The sequence below is a fragment of the Leptonychotes weddellii genome, chromosome 5 (genome assembly GCF_054177405.1).
Source record: "Leptonychotes weddellii isolate Sample4059 chromosome 5, ASM5417740v2, whole genome shotgun sequence".
NCBI classification, from domain to species: Eukaryota; Metazoa; Chordata; class Mammalia; order Carnivora; family Phocidae; genus Leptonychotes; species Leptonychotes weddellii.
Genome location: NC_138373.1, coordinates 15,739,873 through 15,755,962, shown reverse-complemented (window position 1 = coordinate 15,755,962; position 16,090 = coordinate 15,739,873). Strand labels below are relative to the sequence as shown.

The following is a 16,090-nucleotide window of genomic DNA, read 5'->3' as shown; positions in this document are numbered from 1 at the left end:
ATTCGCCAATTTCCTGTGGATCAATACTTTTGGAAACACAATTCAAGTAAGAAATACGATCACACATTTAGATGTCACAGGGGTGGCGTGTTTCTCAGTGCTGACTCTTAATCATGATCCTTGTCTTTCTCAGGTCCAGGTTAACTGCAGATCACACTGGTCCAAGGACCATACTTCCCACAGGTCGACACTAAGTCTCCCCTTCGCCTGCCTGGAGAACCACCACCCAAACCCCCCTCAAGGTCCAACCAGCGCTGCTGCCTCCGTTATGCTTCCCTGATAGTTATGCTCCGGAGTCACATCCTATTCAACACCTTGCAAACCTTCCAAACCCCTGGTAGAACTTATCACATGGTATTAAAATTTTCTGTCCAATGTCAAAGAGCAGCAGACTCTCTGAAGTCAGAGATACATATGAGTCATCTCTGCATCCTGAGCCTTGTGCCTATCATGTGGCAGAAGCTCAGAAACATAATCAGCAAATGAATGTGTCCAACCCAGCTCTGTGGCAACATGCAGACAAGCAGGCACTGTAACAACACTACACAGAACTTTAATAACTCGGGGTGTGCTCTACGACTGAGAGGCTGAAGGGCCTGGGCCGGAGACACAGCAGCGAGGCCATCAGTAGGCTGTCTGAGACTGCTGCTGGCGGTAGCCGCCCCGGCGCATGTAGCCCTCGTTCTTGCGGTAGCCGTCCTTCTGGTCTGCGGGGGGAGTAGAGGGGAGGAGGACATGAATGACAGTGCAGAGGTGGGAAGGGGGCCAGGACCCCGGGAGAACAGAGAGCCAGAACCACTGACCTCGGAAGTAGCCACCGTAGGTGCCCTGCTTGTGGTCGAACACCCGCTCATTATTTTCCACCAGGCTGCCCAGCTTCTCCGCCAGCTGCAGGGCCAGATTCTGCTGGGCGGTGGGCTCCGTGCGGTGCATCACCACTGTCTGCGTCGGCTGGTCCAGGGAGGCCTGACGGGAGTGAGGCAGAGAACGGACATGACACAGGTCTCCACTCCAAGCTCCCCATGACTCCACCTGCCCATTTTCCACCCTGGCCCTTACCATCAACTCCTCGTTAATGATCATCTTGCTGATGATGGAGTGCACAGTGGGCAGGTCCAGTTCAAACATGTCAGACAGAGTCTCCATGCTGGGGAGAAAAAAGGCAGAGAGCAGGGAGCAATCAGGAGCCTGGACCACGAAGCTGGGGCCCCTCTGCCATCCCAGGGCCCATCCTACCTGATGGAGTCATAGACGCTGCTGTAGGTGAAGAGGTAGGTCCGCAGTGACTCTTCCTGAATCTTCCTGTGCAGAGAAGGGAGAAAAGGGGAGCGATCTTCAGGGAAGGAGGCCAACCAGTCTTGTTCCCCGCCCACCATGGCTCTCCTTTCTGCTCACCTAACCAGCATGGTTCGGACTTTGTCGGCCTCGGGGAAAAGGTCCCACACTTTGCCATTCATCTTTTCATTGATGATAAAACTGTGGCAGGTCTTCCAGTCGCCCATCTTCATAGCCTTGGAGGCAGCAACCACGTGTTCCCTCATTGACTCAGGGGGACCTGAAAGTTTGGGAATGAGGCAGGGCCCAGGGGAAGCTTGGGACCATGGCTCCTGCCTCAGGCACCGCTCAAGGAAGAACATGGGACAGGAGAGTAAACAACCAGACTGGGATTCTCCCAGCTCTCCATTAAACAGCTATATGATTCTATAAATCACTTAATGTCAAACTATATTTATATAGACTAAATCAGTCTATGGCATGCTTCAGGGGATTGGTGAGCCCCTTGAAAATGTTGGCAAATTATTGTGTCTATCCTCACATACATTTCCCTAGGAAAAGGTACATAGCTGTTGTCAGATTCTTAGATTTCCTGACCTAAACAAATTTTTTCTTCCTTCTTTTTTTTAAGTAGGCTCCACACCCAGCATGGAGCCAAACATGGGGGCTGAACTCAGGACCCTGAGATCAAGACCTGAGCTAAGATCAAGAGTTGGGACACTTAACCAACTGAGGCATCCAGGTGCCCTGACCTAAAAAAATTTCTAATATCTCAATTGGAACTGTATCTGCCAAACATCATTCCTTCTTATACCACCTTCAGGATTTAACCATATCTGTATTATCACTGCTTCAGCGTATTTTTCTTTAAAGACAACCCAGGAGAAGAAAACATGGCAAACAAGAGTAACTGGAATTCAGAGTAGACAACTAAAATGCAAAACCACTATGACTGGAATGGATGGCAGGTGTAAAGAAACATGACACAGCAGACCCTAGCACAGGGAGCAAGCTCAAAGGTGTAACAGATCAGCCCAAAGAGAAATGTATGAATGAGGCTAAGTATAAGGAAGAGAACACAACCCTTCTGATCAGCTTCTACTTTGTCACTTTTAAAAAAGGGAAAGTTAGGGACGCCTGGGTGGCTCAGTCCGCTAAGCATCTGCCTTTGGCTCGGGTCATGATCTCAGGGTCCTGGGATCGAGTCCTGCATCGGGCACCTTGCTCAGTGGGGAGCCTGGTTCTCCTCCGGCCTGTCGCCACTCCCCTGCTTGTGCACTCTCTCTCTGTGACAAGTAAATAAATAAAATCTTAAAAAAATAATTAAAAAAAATAAATGAAAGAGGCAAAGTTAGAGATTCAAAGACTATTTCTCTACAAAACCAACAGTAGCACAGACCTGAACTAGAAACTGCCTTTTGGTCCTAGGCAGTCATAGAGAGGCAGGGACTGCAGTGAGCCAGAGAGCCCTAAGTGATGCTGGAGATACAGACTTTTTCAATTTTGCAATTAAAATAAAATAAAGCTTCTGGGCACCTGGGCGGCTCAGTCAGTTAAGCATCCGCCTTCGGCTCAGGTCATGATCCCAGGGTCCTGGGATTGAGTCCCACATCGGGCTCCCTGCTCGGCGGGAAGCCTGCTTCTCCCTCTCACTCAAATAAGTAAATAAAATCTTAGAAAAGGCATCAAGGGACGAATGAGCAAGTCTGCTGCCCTGCAGAGCCCCACACTCACCCAGCAGGGGCTGTCGCTCGCCCACCCGCAGCTGGTGATGGAACTGCTTGCTGATCATGCGTCGGCGGGCATCACTCTCGTGGGCAGCCATGTAAGGGATCTCCAGGAGCATGGCAGACACCAGATAAACACACTCCAGCAGCTCCAGGTTGATATGCAGGTGGAAGGGCACCTGCCGGCGCCGCTCCACCTTCTCCTGCTCCTGGTTGCGCTCCTGCAGGCTGCGCAGCAGCAGCCCCTGGCCCAGAAGCTCCTTGGCCCGGCCGCTGGACTGAATGTCCAGCAGGGCATTGTGCGCATCTTTGGTCAGGCCTTGGCGGAAAGCACAGATGCCCAGCTGCACCATGGTGCGGTTGTACAGGATCTGGGAATGAAGGGCAACGCACTCAGAAGTGACAACCACAAGGCAAGCTGTTCATCCAGTCAACAAATCTACGCTGAGCACCTCCGAGGTGCTAAGCACTAGGCTATGCGCTGGGACAGAGAACAAAACAGACAAGTCCCCATCCTTCCACGGAGCTTACGTTCTAGGGATAAGGGGATGGAGAACAAAATAACCACAATATGCAGATGGGTACGCAGGCCAAGGAGAAAAATAAAACACAGGAGGGAGTTAAGAAGGGAGCCATGTGGTGGTGGTAGGAACTCCCAATTTTATATAGGATAACTAGGGAAGGCCTCATTTTGAAGGGCATGTTTAAATAAAAACCTGACAGAAAAAAAGAGACCAAGTCATGCAGATATCTGGAAGAGTATTCTAGAAAAAAGGAAAAGTCAATGCAAAAAGGCCCCTGTGGAAGAACTGTGCGAGGTGTACTCAAGGAACCAGGAGAGCTATATGGCTGGAACTGTAAAGATGTGAGCATAAACTGGACAGGCAAGCACATGGCCCGCAGGCCACATTAATGTGTTTTTTTTTTTTAAGATTTTATTTATTTGACAGAGAGAAAGACAGCGAGAGAGGGAACACAAGCAGGGGGAGTGGGAGAGGGAGAAGCAGGCCTCCCGCAGAGCAGGGAGCCCGATGTGGGGCTCGATCCCAGGACCCTGGGATCATGACCTGCGCCGAAGGCAGACGCTTAACGACTGAGCCACCCAGGCGCCCCCACATTAATGTTTTTAAAATGGGAAACCATGGGAAGCTTTTGAGAAAATAAATGATATAATCTGACTTAACAGGGTTAACCCTGGCTGCTGCATTAGGAACAGCCTGAAGGAAAAGGCAGAAGCAGAGACCAGGAAGAGATGGTGGCTCCGACCAGAGGGCAACAGTGGAAGTGATAAGCAGTCAGGTGTGGACTCTGAATACAAGAGGCAGGGGAGTCAGAGGAGGGATGTGAAAGAAAAACAAGAATCGAGTCTGACTCCGAGATTTCTGGCCTAGGCAATTGAAAATATGGACTTGCCACTAATTAAGATAGGGGAAGATTTTAAGTAGTATAGATTCTGGGTGTGGGGGGGTGCAGATAAAGTCTTTATCGATGACAATAAAAGTATATAGATCAGTACCAGTCCTGAACACAGATGCAAAGAGCCTGAAAAAGTATTAGCACACACAATCCAGCCATATATAAAAAGAGGTAATAGATCATGATCAAATAGGCCATATCTCTGCAATGAAAAGCTGATACAAAAATCTAAAATCATGGTTACTCATCACATGAACACAATAAAGGAGAAGTAACTGCATCGTATCAGTAGATGCAGAAAAAGCTCTTGACAAAATTCAACCATCTATATAGGACAAAAATTCTCAACTAGGATCAGAAGAGAACTTCGTCAATCTGAGAAAGTGCATCTACAAAAATACTACAGCTAACGTTATACTCAGTGGTAAAATGCTGACCACTTCCCTAAGACTGGGGACAAGGCGAGGTGTTTGCTCTCACTACTTCTATGCAGCACTAAGTACTGGATATCTAAGTTATTGCAATATGGCAAGAAAGAGAGAAAAAAGGAGGGGCACCTGGGTGGCTTAATTGGTTAAGCATCTGCCTTTGGCTCAGGTCATGATCCCGGGGTCCTGGGCTCCCTGTCTGTTTCTCCCTCTCCCTCTGCCCCTCTCTCCCGCTCATCCTCTCCCCCTACCTCTAATAAACAAATAAAATCTTTTAAAGTAAAAAAAAAAAGGAAAGAGGAAAGTCATAAAGACTGGTATAATAATAAAACTATCTATATGCAGATGACATGATTATTTTGGCAGAAAAGCTAAACAAACAAGTGAATAGACTATTAAACCAAATAAGTAAATTTAGCAAAACAGATGCATTTAAGACCAAAATACAAAAATGAACTGTATTTTTATATACCAGTAGTTAATTAACAATTGGAAAATGAAATAAAAAAATTACAATTACAATAGCATTCAGACTCATAATATTCAGGAATAATTTCTTCTTTTTTTTTTGGAGAGGGAGAGAGAGAAAGCACGGCAGGGGAGGGGGGGTGGGGGGGGAGGGGGGGGTAGTGGGAGAGAGAGACAGAATCTTAAGCAGGCTTCATGCCCAGCATGGAACCCAGTGCAGGGCTCGATCTCTCGACCCGGAGATCATGACCTGAGCCGAAATCAAGAGTCAGAAGCTTAACCAACTGAGCCACCCAGGAGCCACTTCAGGAGTAATTTCTTAAGAGACGTGCAATACTTCTACAGTGAAAATCATAAAACGCTGCAGAGAGAAATTACACAAAGAGATAAGGTATAAGACTGAAAGGTTCAATGTTGTTATTAAGATGTCAATTTTCTCAAAACTGATTTATAGATTCCACAGAATTCCAGGAGGCATTTTTGTAGAAATTGACAATAGAATTCCAAAATTTATGTGGAAATGCAAAGATTACAGAATATCCAAAGCGTTCTTAAAAAAGACCAAAATGGAAAGACTCATACTACCTGACTTTAAAACTTATTTACAGGCAGAGATGAATGAATGAAACAGAACAAAAACACACTTACAATTATGAGGCCATATGGGCTTTTACATGCGGTTTTCCACAAAGGCACCAAAACAGTATGATGGGGAAAGAATGTCTTTGACCCTGACTTCATACCATCTAAATGTGAAAGCTAAAACCTTTAAGAACTTTCAAAAAAAAAAAAAAGTATCTTTGTTAACTGTGAAGGTTTCTTTAGACAGGACCCCGAAAATAATAAGCATAAAAGAAAAAACTGTTAGACTACACCACAAGACATGCTATTAAAAATGAATCGGTAGAACACACACAGGAAGAAAATATCTGGAAAACATTCATTTGACAAACGCCTGGCATCCAATGAAAAGTGGTCAACTTCAGGGGTTACCAGGGAACTAGGAACCAACACCGTAACGAGATTCCATTAAACAACAACCAACATGGCTTAAATTGAAAAGATAAACAGCACCATATATCAACAAGGAGTATAATATGCACACATTCTGGTACGAGTGTAAAGTGGTGTAACCACTTTTGGGTTTCTTATAAAACTGGACACACATCTACACTTTGATACAGCAAATTCTACTTTTTTTTTTTTTTTTAAAGATTTTATTTATTTATTTGACAGAGAGAGAGATAGCGAGAGCAGGAACACAAGCAGGGGGAGTGGGAGAGGGAAAAGCAGGCTTCCCGCCGAGCAGGGAGCCTGATGTGGGACTCGATCCCAGGACCCTGGGATCATGACCTGAGCCGAAGGCAGACGCTTAACGACTGAGCCACCCAGGCGCCCCAGCAAATTCTACTCTTAACTATTTACCCAAAAGAAAACGTACAGCCACACAAAGGCTTAAAAATGTTCCTGATAGCTTCTTTATGATAGCCCCACACTGAAAACAGACCAGGAGTCTATCAAGAGGAACACAGATCAAGAACTTGAGATAAATCCACGCACTGGAATAAGAAAGGACAAATGGGAATGCTATTTAAAAACCGTCATCACATGGGTTCGCCTCAGGTTTGCAGGTTCACAATGTGCACTGTTCTCCACTTCAAGATTGCTTCATTGTTTTAAACACATTTACAGGACCTGCGCTTAGACACAGCTGCAATGCTCCCGTGTGTCAGTGTCCCCCACAGCACTGCCACATGCACAGTCAGCGGTCCCACTGTCCTGTCCCAACACACCACACTGCATCTGGGTCCCGTCTTTCCTTAGTTTAACGACTTAAGGTTTTTCTCACCTTCTAAAATAAGAGATTTCCTAATGCTCTCAACTAGACACACACTAGGATCGTAAGCGTTAGCTGAACCCAAGTCTCCAGCCCAGAGGCCTCTAGTGCTGTCAGAAGAGGCCACAACACGGGAATGGGCAGGAGGATCAGAGCATGTCAGCACGTGGGAAGGACCAGCCAGACAGGTAGCTAACCTGGTGGAGCCATCCTGCCCCAAGGGCGGGGCCAGAGCGCCTCCTTCCCATCCTACCTGCACTGGCGGGTCTGCGTGCTGAATGTTGTCTTGCAGGTGGCTCATGAGCATGAGGTCCCGCGCCTGGTACCAGCGGGAGTGCAGGGCATGGTGGTAGATGTGGCAGAGGATGGCGCACGTGCGGATGCGGTCTGTGCGGTCCTTGGCGTAGATGTACTTGCACAGCCTCTCCATCAGCACAGCCGAGTCCTCGCCCTCGTTCTCTGCCTGGTCTTGCTCAGACTGGGGAGAGTGGGGCAGGATGTCGTCAGGAGAAGATCCGGCAGAGACGGCTCAGGCTTCAGCAACCAAAGGTGAGACTCTGTCCAGCCTCGTGCCTGGCCCTCCCTGCTCCGCCTCAGAGAATTCCCAGGGAACGGATTTGCCGTCACGTCCAGACAGACACCTCCCTCTCCCCCGCGACGTGGCTGCGAAGACTCACCTTTGAGGAGCCCTCAGGGGGGGTGAGCTGCCGCTGGTGGGCCTTGTAATCAAACTTGTAGTAGGTGTGGAGGATGCGCCTCAAGTAGACGCGACAGATCTCCTCGGTGGTGCCCTTCTCCTCCAGGTAGCGCTGCACACGCTCGATGATTGCACACACCTGCGCCTCGTCCTTCAGGTGCTCCACGTACTCTGGCAGGGAGAGCCCCCCTCCGCTCAGCCGGGTGCCGGGCTTTCCCCATTATCTGTCCCCCATCAATCCAACTACCTCTAGGTTTTTTATGCACCCATCAGCAGTCTCCTCACTGTGCCCTGAAAACACCATCCCCTCCCTGCACGCTCACACTTCTGTTCCTCTGGGTGTGCTCTTCTGCTGCTTCCTCCCGATTAACTCCTCCTCCTCATTTGGATCTTACCTTAAATGGCCCCCACCTTACGCCTTAAGATGCTTTCTTCAACCATTATCTACGGTGGCCACCCTATCTCTCACTAACACAGGTCCCTGTCCCTATTTAAATTTCTACAATTGCATTTTATTAACTCATTGAAATGCCTTTCTCCAGCACTGAAATGTAAGATTCAGTGAAGCGTGAAAGGCCTCTGGCTGCCTCGTTCATCACTACACCCCTGACTCAGTGGGCACATGTGGGCATTCATATTTCACTGAGTAAATGTCTTGCACTTTCCCCAACCCAAATGCCTCTGATCCAAGCCAAACAAGAAAGTGGACTGACGCCAGACCCCAATGATTCTCAAAGTATAGTCCCTCCATAGCAGCATCACCTGGCAATATGTAAGAAACGCAAAATTTGGAGGACACCCCCCACCCCGACCTATTGAATCTGAAGCTATGGCAGTGGGGCCTAGCATCTTCCCAGGCCCTCTGTGTGAATTCTGGGGTAAGGGAAGGGCTCGCTCCCCAGATACTTTGTTAATAAAACCCTTAGTTTTATTCCCTGCACCTTCCCTCTCACTGATGCCCACGCTTGCCCAAGCTTACCTTGAGAGTGAGGATCAGTATTTTGCATTATTTTGGTAAATTCTTCATCCATTCGTTCCACCAGGGTTAGGATACAGCCACGGACACGAAGTGGCTAGACAAGAAGGCAAAGGAAGAGCAAACAAATTAGCCCAGATCTCAGTGCCAGGCTTTGACCCTTCTGTCTCCACTGAGCCTTCGCAAGTAAACAACACACACCTTCAATTTCTCTCTTTACCTGGTCAACATTGTGCAGGTTCTCACTCTCCTCCAGAATGTTCTCTCCAACAAAGATGTTGGGGTTTGCAAACAGGATGTCCATCAGCTCATTGATGCAGTCCAGGCACTTCTGCCACATCTCAGGCTGTCAAGAGAACAGATGGCAGTGAGAGGCGTGAAGGTGGAAGAAGCAGAGGCCTCCCAAGAGCCCCTTCACCAGGAATCCATGGGGCCTTCAACTACCAAGACTGCTCCCACAGTCCTCAAGTTTTAAGACATTAGGCAACCCCCCACCCCCACCCCGACCAAACCACTAGTTCAGCTCTAGGATGCTCCTCTTCATTGCCCTCACCTTCATGTACGTGGCCAGGTTCGGGTTGTAGTCATAAAGAGAGGCGATGATATTGAACTTGATCTTGACTATAACACCCTCCCCCAGGTTGTTTTCAGATGCAATCTGAACCAGCAGCTGCAGCAGTTCAATCTGGGCTGCCCTGGAGGGGAACAGAAGGGGGTGAGGTAACAGAGACAAATCAAAAAACCTCATCCTGTCACAGCGTGCCCTCTTCAGGCAAGCAAGGCAGCGTCATTCCCATTACCCTCCTATCCTCACCACCTGCGTACTTGCTTCTCCTTTATAAATTCCAAACAGAAGCAGCAATAATGCTAACAATCTGCCATCCTCTTCAGTTACCAAATAATTAAAGAACGTGAGTATTCCCATTTTGCAGATGAGAAAATAATCCCCAAAGTTTTAAGTGACTGGTTTAAGATCAAAGGGAGAGTAAAGAGCAGAAAATTTTTGACTAGTATGTTCCAAGTATACCAGTCCTTCAACTATAGCCACACACAGATCTTTCCAAACAGTGCTATTTCCCCACCAACCTCCATCCATGTTTTAGAGAGAGCATTCACCCTGTAATCTCACAGTCCAGGCCCATGAATCTTACCGATCCGTTCCCTTCTTGCCTCGTGCCTGTAGGATCTCATTCAGTTTCTTGATGACAACAGCGTGGGTGATCTCGGTCCCCTTGGCAAACATTTTTGGCTTCTCCTGGGCAACACATGTCCTATCATGTGCAAGCTGATATAAATCCATTCTTACCCTAACTTTTCTCCCAAACCAACCAGGGGGGCACCTGTATGCTTTCCCAAATGGTTTCTCAATTCATTTTAATACTAAAGCCCAGGGCACCTGGGTGGCTCAGTCATTTAAGCGTGTGGCTCTTGGTTTTGGCTCAGGTCATGATCTCATGGGTCATGGAATTGAGGCCCGCATTGGGCTCCATGCTCAGCAAGGAGTCTGCTTGAAGATTCTCTCCCTGTGCCCCTTTCCCCACTCAAGCATGTGCACATGCTCTCTCAAATAAATAAATAAACCTTAAAAAAAAACAAAAACAAAAAACCCCAAAACCAAAAAACACGAAACACTAAAGCCCTCACCTTAACGAGGGGCACTCCACCCCGGACCCTTTCCCACTCCCCGCCTTCGTTGTCTTCCTCCTCCTCATCCAGGCGCTTAGATTTCCTATCGTGCTTTTTCTTGGCTTTGTCCTCCCGTTTCTTCTCAGCCGCCTTCTTGTCCTCCTCTGTGGTGGGGGCCCTGCCAGGAGACATGGGAGAACATGAAAGACCAGTCCCCACTCCACCTCTAAGGCCTCTTCTTCCCACGAACTTCTCTTTTTCTCCATCAAGCCCTGGGTTCAAGTTATATTCTATGAGAGTGAACTAAAGTTAACCATAACCATAACCAAAGCAAGGACTATCAAGCATGTGAATCTACCAGACTACTAACCAAGGCCTGTCACCATATCACACCCACTAAGAAAACCTTATGAAGGGAACAACGGGGCCTGGCCTATTAAGGTAGAGGGGCCAACCCAGCCACCGTGGACACAGAAACAGCCTGCCATGTTGCCCCACAGCTAACCTCCCAGGTTTTCCAGAGGAAACTATATCCGTAAGAGAGACAGTTGTTCTCACAGTTGCTCTTTAATACTAGTTGCTCTATCTAATCTTTTCACCAGCCACCATCAGTTTGAAATTAGCATAAAAAAATTTGCTGTTCCCAGACTGACTGCTCCACGCTTATGAGAATTAAACTAAATTCTGGGGCGCGTGGGTGGCTCAGTTGGTTAAGCGACTGCCTTCGGCTCAGGTCATGATCCTGGAGTCCCTGGATCGAGTCCCGCATCGGGCTCCCTGCTCAGCGGGGAGTCTGCTTCTCCCTCTGACCCTCTTCCCTCTCATGCTCTCTCTCATTCTCTCCCTCAAATAAATAAATAAAATCTTTAAAAAAAAAAAAACAAACTAAATTCTGAATTTAAAAAACAATTGTTTGGGGGCGCCTGGGTGGCTCAGTCGTTAAGCGTCTGCCTTCGGCTCAGGTCATGGTCCCAGGGTCCTGGGATCGAGCCCCGCATCGGGCTCCCTGTTTGGTGGGAGGCCTGCTTCTCCCTCTCCCACTCCCCCTGCTTGTGTTCCCTCTCTTGCTGTATCTCTGTCAAATAAATAAATAAAATCTTAAAAGAACAACAACAACAATTGTTCGGGGCCCCTGGGTGGCTCAGTCGGTTAAGCATCTGCCTTTGGCTAAGGTCATGATCCCAGGGTCCTGGGATTGAGTCCCGCATCGGGGTCGCTGCTCAGTGGGGAGGCTGCTTCTCCCTCTCCCTCTGCCTGCCGCTTCCCCTGCTTGTACTCTAATAAATAAAAATCTTAAAAAAAATAAATAAATAAAAATAAAAAACAATTGTTCAGGACAACAAAATTCCCCTATAAAAGCAAAAAGACCACTGGCAATCCCAAAGTGGTCTCAGGCCACTTGGTGTCTGAAACCATCTCCAAACTTTAATACTATATAATGAAATATAAACTCAACAACAGAAACAAATTATCTCAAACTTTACATAGATACTGATGAACAAATCTTTCCAGACTCAACAGATACTCAAATTATAATTCTCATCAATTGCCATTTAAATATCTACAAACAAATTTCATTTTAACTGCTTAAAAGGTCTGAATATGTTTTAGTAATAATTTATAAATTTGCCAGCTGGATCACTTTTCCGCTTGCCAAATGATGTATGCCAGAACTCAACAGCTTGTGGGTTTTCTCCCTGTACTACAGCAACACTCAAAAGCTCACTTTATAGGTAAAATCCTTTGCAAACATACTAAGTATGTTTAACTAAACTGAAACCTCTTGGTCATATCCCTAAAGCTCTGAAAAGATCAAAAAACCTAATGCTATTTTTAAAATCAATGCTGCTTAAATTTCAAAAGAACTTAATCTTTCCAGGCCTAAAATTTTACTCCTAGCCCTAAGGATATTGGGATTCTTACTTCAAAAACACAATGAACTCTCAACCTATGAAATTCCTTTTTTTTTTTTTAAAGATTTCATTTTTTTTTTTTTTTTTTAAGATTCTATTTCACAGAGAGAGATGCAGCGAGAGAGGGAACACAAGCAGGGGGAGTGGGAGAGGGAGAAGCAGGCTTCCTGCGGAGCAGGGAGACTGATGCGGGGCTCGATCCCAGAACCCTGGGATCATGACCTGAGCCGAAGGCAGATGCTTAACAACTGAGCCACCCAGGCGCCCCTAAAGATTTCATTTTTAAGTAATCTCTACACCCAACATGGGGCTCGAACTCACAACCCTGAAATCAAGAGTTCCATGCTCCAGGGTGCCTGGGTGGCTCAGCTGGTTGGGGGGCCCTGGGATCGAGCCCCACATCTGGCTCCCTGCTCGGCGGGAAGCCTGCTTCTCCCTTTCCCACTCCCCCTGCTTGTGTTCCCTCTCTCGCTATTTCTCTGTCAAATAAATAAATAAAATCTTAAAAAAAAAAAAAAAAGAGTTCCATGCTCCACCAATTGAGACAGCCAGGTGCCACTCTCACCCTATGAAATTCTAATTGGAAGACTAAAATTTGGCTTGACCTCTCCCCTATGATAGATTATACCTTGGTGTATTCACATCTAGTTAAAAATTAGAAAACTAATGTTTATGTTCTGTTATACATCGAATTGATGCAAGCCACTTTCCCAATGAGACATCACCAAATACACTTCTATTTAAATATGTAGCCAAGAGACAAAAGATATTAAGAGACACCAACAGAAGTTAGCCCTAACACTACGCTGAAGAAGGATTATTCCACACCCTCTTAACAACAACTACTGATCTAGAGCCCCTAGACACTCTTGCTTAGGATCCTAACAGTTTGGACATCCAGTCCCACCAGATTCATCCTGAGGTTCTCGCTCTCTCTTTCACACACACACACACACACACAGGCCTTCAGAAGCCAGTAACTCTTAGAAGTAGGCAGCATCTCTGTGAAATTCCACAGGCCAATCATGCTACCAGATGTAGCTAACTTGCTCCAATACACCTTCTAATCAAGGTTCATAATAGACAACAAACTTACGTTTTATTATGTGTCTTCCTTCTCTTTTACTCGAGTTAATCTTTTTTGCCTTTTTTCTCCACTGCCGACCTTATCAAGTTAAATATTATCAAAGTTTCAAAAAAATCTTGATTGCTCACTGTTTCAAAGTTAAATATTAAGTTTTAAAAAAGTCATGATTGTTCACTGTTGAAGGGCATCGAGAGGACGTAACTGCCGGCTGACCCTTGAGCGGGCCATGGGCAACGGGAGACCCCTTACCCTCTCTCCATCCTTGCGATATACGTTCTGCCCACCATTCCCATTCTGGGGGCCGTTTCAAGAATGCAGCCTTGTGAGTAACGTGTTAAGACCATCTGGACTGTACATGTGACACTACGTTAAGGCCTCTATATAACTTGTATGATTCTTGTGGGTGGGTGCAAAGATGTACCAGCCTTGCCGCCTTCCAAGACAAGTCTCGCCTGTCAGTTCCCTTGCTTATGAAACCTGCCACCTGCCCACCTGGAGAGATATCTGCCTCTTTCTTTGGTCTCTCCCTGCCCTCCATGTACAGGGGCCAGCTTCAGATTTCATCCTCAGAACACCCAAGGCGGTGAACCAACACTCACATTTGATTAAGAGTCTAACGTGGTAATTTATCAGAAGGGATCCAAGACACTAGATTTCATCAGTTTGTACTTAAGAATTCCTACCCAACTACAAATTTGGAAACATTAACGTGTGATCTGTAATTTACCTCTAATGTCCATATAGCAAGTTAAATCAACATTTTAGCCCCAAACTCACATTAATAACTTCCTTAGCTAAGAATTAATTAAAATAATTTTATTTAAATAAAAACTATAATAAAGTCAGCCAAAACTATAATAAAGATGTTCAATGAATAACATCTTACTGCACTTGGATATTTTGGAAGAATATATCAATTAAGAAAAAAGCTACTTGAGGGGCTCCTGGGTGGCTCAGTCAGTTAAGCGACTGCCTTTGGCTCAGGGTCATGATCCTGGAATCCTGCGATCGAGCCCCGCATCAGGCTCCCTGCTCAGCGGGGAACCTGCTTCTCCCTCTCCCTTTGCTCCTCCCCTAGGCTTGGGTGCTAAAGAAAAAAGCCACTTGAAAAAAGAGAAAAAAATCTATGTGATTTAAAAGTTCACTAAACTGATTCTTTAAAGCATTCCCACAGATGGGCTTATCCTGATTAAAAAATTAAACAGAACAAAGACTCTGATGTTTCTTATAATATTTGTGACTGGCCTCGTATTTTCTGCCCAAACCTACTACCTAATGTCCAGGGGCCTTAATGTTGCTAGACAGCCTTACTGCACACCAAAAAGAGATGGAAGCTCTTGAGATTAAACCCATTCCTTTATGTGCTTGTTTTAACCAAAAAATAAAAGCTGAGAAAATCTGATGAGGAAAAGGGTATAGACTGATTTAATATGGAGACGCTGAAAAAGGATCCTAGCAGACATGGAAACAGACGGTCATGCTTCTAGAAAACCCATTAACAACTAACACCAACGCTGGTTGGCTTAGATAGCTAATGAGAAAAAAACGTGCAATCAAAATTCACTGTTCCCATACCATCTGTGGTTTCTCTCTCCTCGTTCTTTTTCCTTATATAAATCTTGCTTTCGTTTTGGTTGGAAATCACCCTTAAAAACTGGTCTTGTGACACAAGTAAAATATAGTCTCTCTGAATTATTCGTTGACATAAAATCAAACTCAAGTCAAAGACCTTTGAGGAGCCCATGGTTAACTCAACTTCTGTCAACTGGAATTTTAACTCAACCTAATTTTAGATTTTTTTTTTAAGATTTTATTCATTTATTTGACAGAGAGAGACAGAGCGAGAGAGGGAACACAAGCAGGGGGAGTGGGAGAGGGAGAAGCAGGCTTCCTACCAAGGAGGGAGCCCGATGTGGGGCTGGATCCCAGGACCCTGGGATCATGACTTGAGCCGAAGGCAGACGCCTAACGACTGAGCCACCCAGGCGCCCCTAGATTTTTTTTTTTTAATTAGGTATACAAAATAAAATTTCACAGGCTAAAAATATAAATCAAGGGTAATCTCTAAAAGGATAGCATGTAACTCCCAAACCAGTAGAGGGAAACAAATTGAGTAAGAGGGGAAAAAAAGAATACAATCTAGAAATGGCTTAAGGAGAAAAAAGTGATTGAGAAAGAAAATAATTAAGATAGGATTAATCTTGGGGGCGGAGCAAGATGGCGGAGGAGTAGGAGACCTGGATTTCGTCTCCTCTCAGGAATTCAGCTGGATAGGGATCAAACCATTCTGAACACCTACAAACCCAACAGGAGATCGAACAAAGGAATAGCAACAACTCTCTGAACAGAAAAGCGACCACGTTCTGGAAGGTAGGACGTGCGGAGAAGTGAATCCGAGGCGATATTCGGGAGGATAGATGGCGGGGGAGGGGCCTCCGTCGGCCGATTCTGGCAAGTGATAGAGCCGCGGAGCACAAAATCGGAACTTTTAAAAGTCTGCTCCGCCGAGGGACGTCACTCTGGTGGCTAAGCGGGGGGTGGAACCCTCCGGGACAGTGTGGTCTCAGGACCCTCGGGGTCACAGGAAGATCGGGGGTGCCGGAGTGCGGCAGAGCTCCCAGGGATCGGAGCAGGGAAGCC

At 46.3% G+C, this 16,090-nt stretch overlaps 1 protein-coding gene across 1 annotated transcript in view; it reads right to left on the bottom strand.

Annotated features, from left to right (window-relative positions):
* Positions 1-533: 533 nt before the first annotated feature.
* Positions 534-16,090, bottom strand: part of LOC102735857 (eukaryotic translation initiation factor 3 subunit C) — a 22,522-nt gene continuing 6,965 nt past the window's right edge. Inside the window, exons 9-21 of the mRNA XM_006733946.3 lie at positions 10,469-10,628; positions 9,976-10,079; positions 9,378-9,519; positions 9,045-9,170; positions 8,828-8,921; positions 7,829-8,019; positions 7,405-7,629; positions 3,010-3,373; positions 1,396-1,555; positions 1,237-1,302; positions 1,060-1,147; positions 804-966; positions 534-707 (exon numbers count right to left, since the gene is read on the bottom strand). Of these exons, the coding sequence (XP_006734009.1) occupies positions 625-707; positions 804-966; positions 1,060-1,147; positions 1,237-1,302; positions 1,396-1,555; positions 3,010-3,373; positions 7,405-7,629; positions 7,829-8,019; positions 8,828-8,921; positions 9,045-9,170; positions 9,378-9,519; positions 9,976-10,079; positions 10,469-10,628 (1,966 nt within the window). The 3' untranslated portion in view covers positions 534-624. The remainder of the gene's footprint in view (positions 708-803; positions 967-1,059; positions 1,148-1,236; positions 1,303-1,395; positions 1,556-3,009; positions 3,374-7,404; positions 7,630-7,828; positions 8,020-8,827; positions 8,922-9,044; positions 9,171-9,377; positions 9,520-9,975; positions 10,080-10,468; positions 10,629-16,090) is intronic.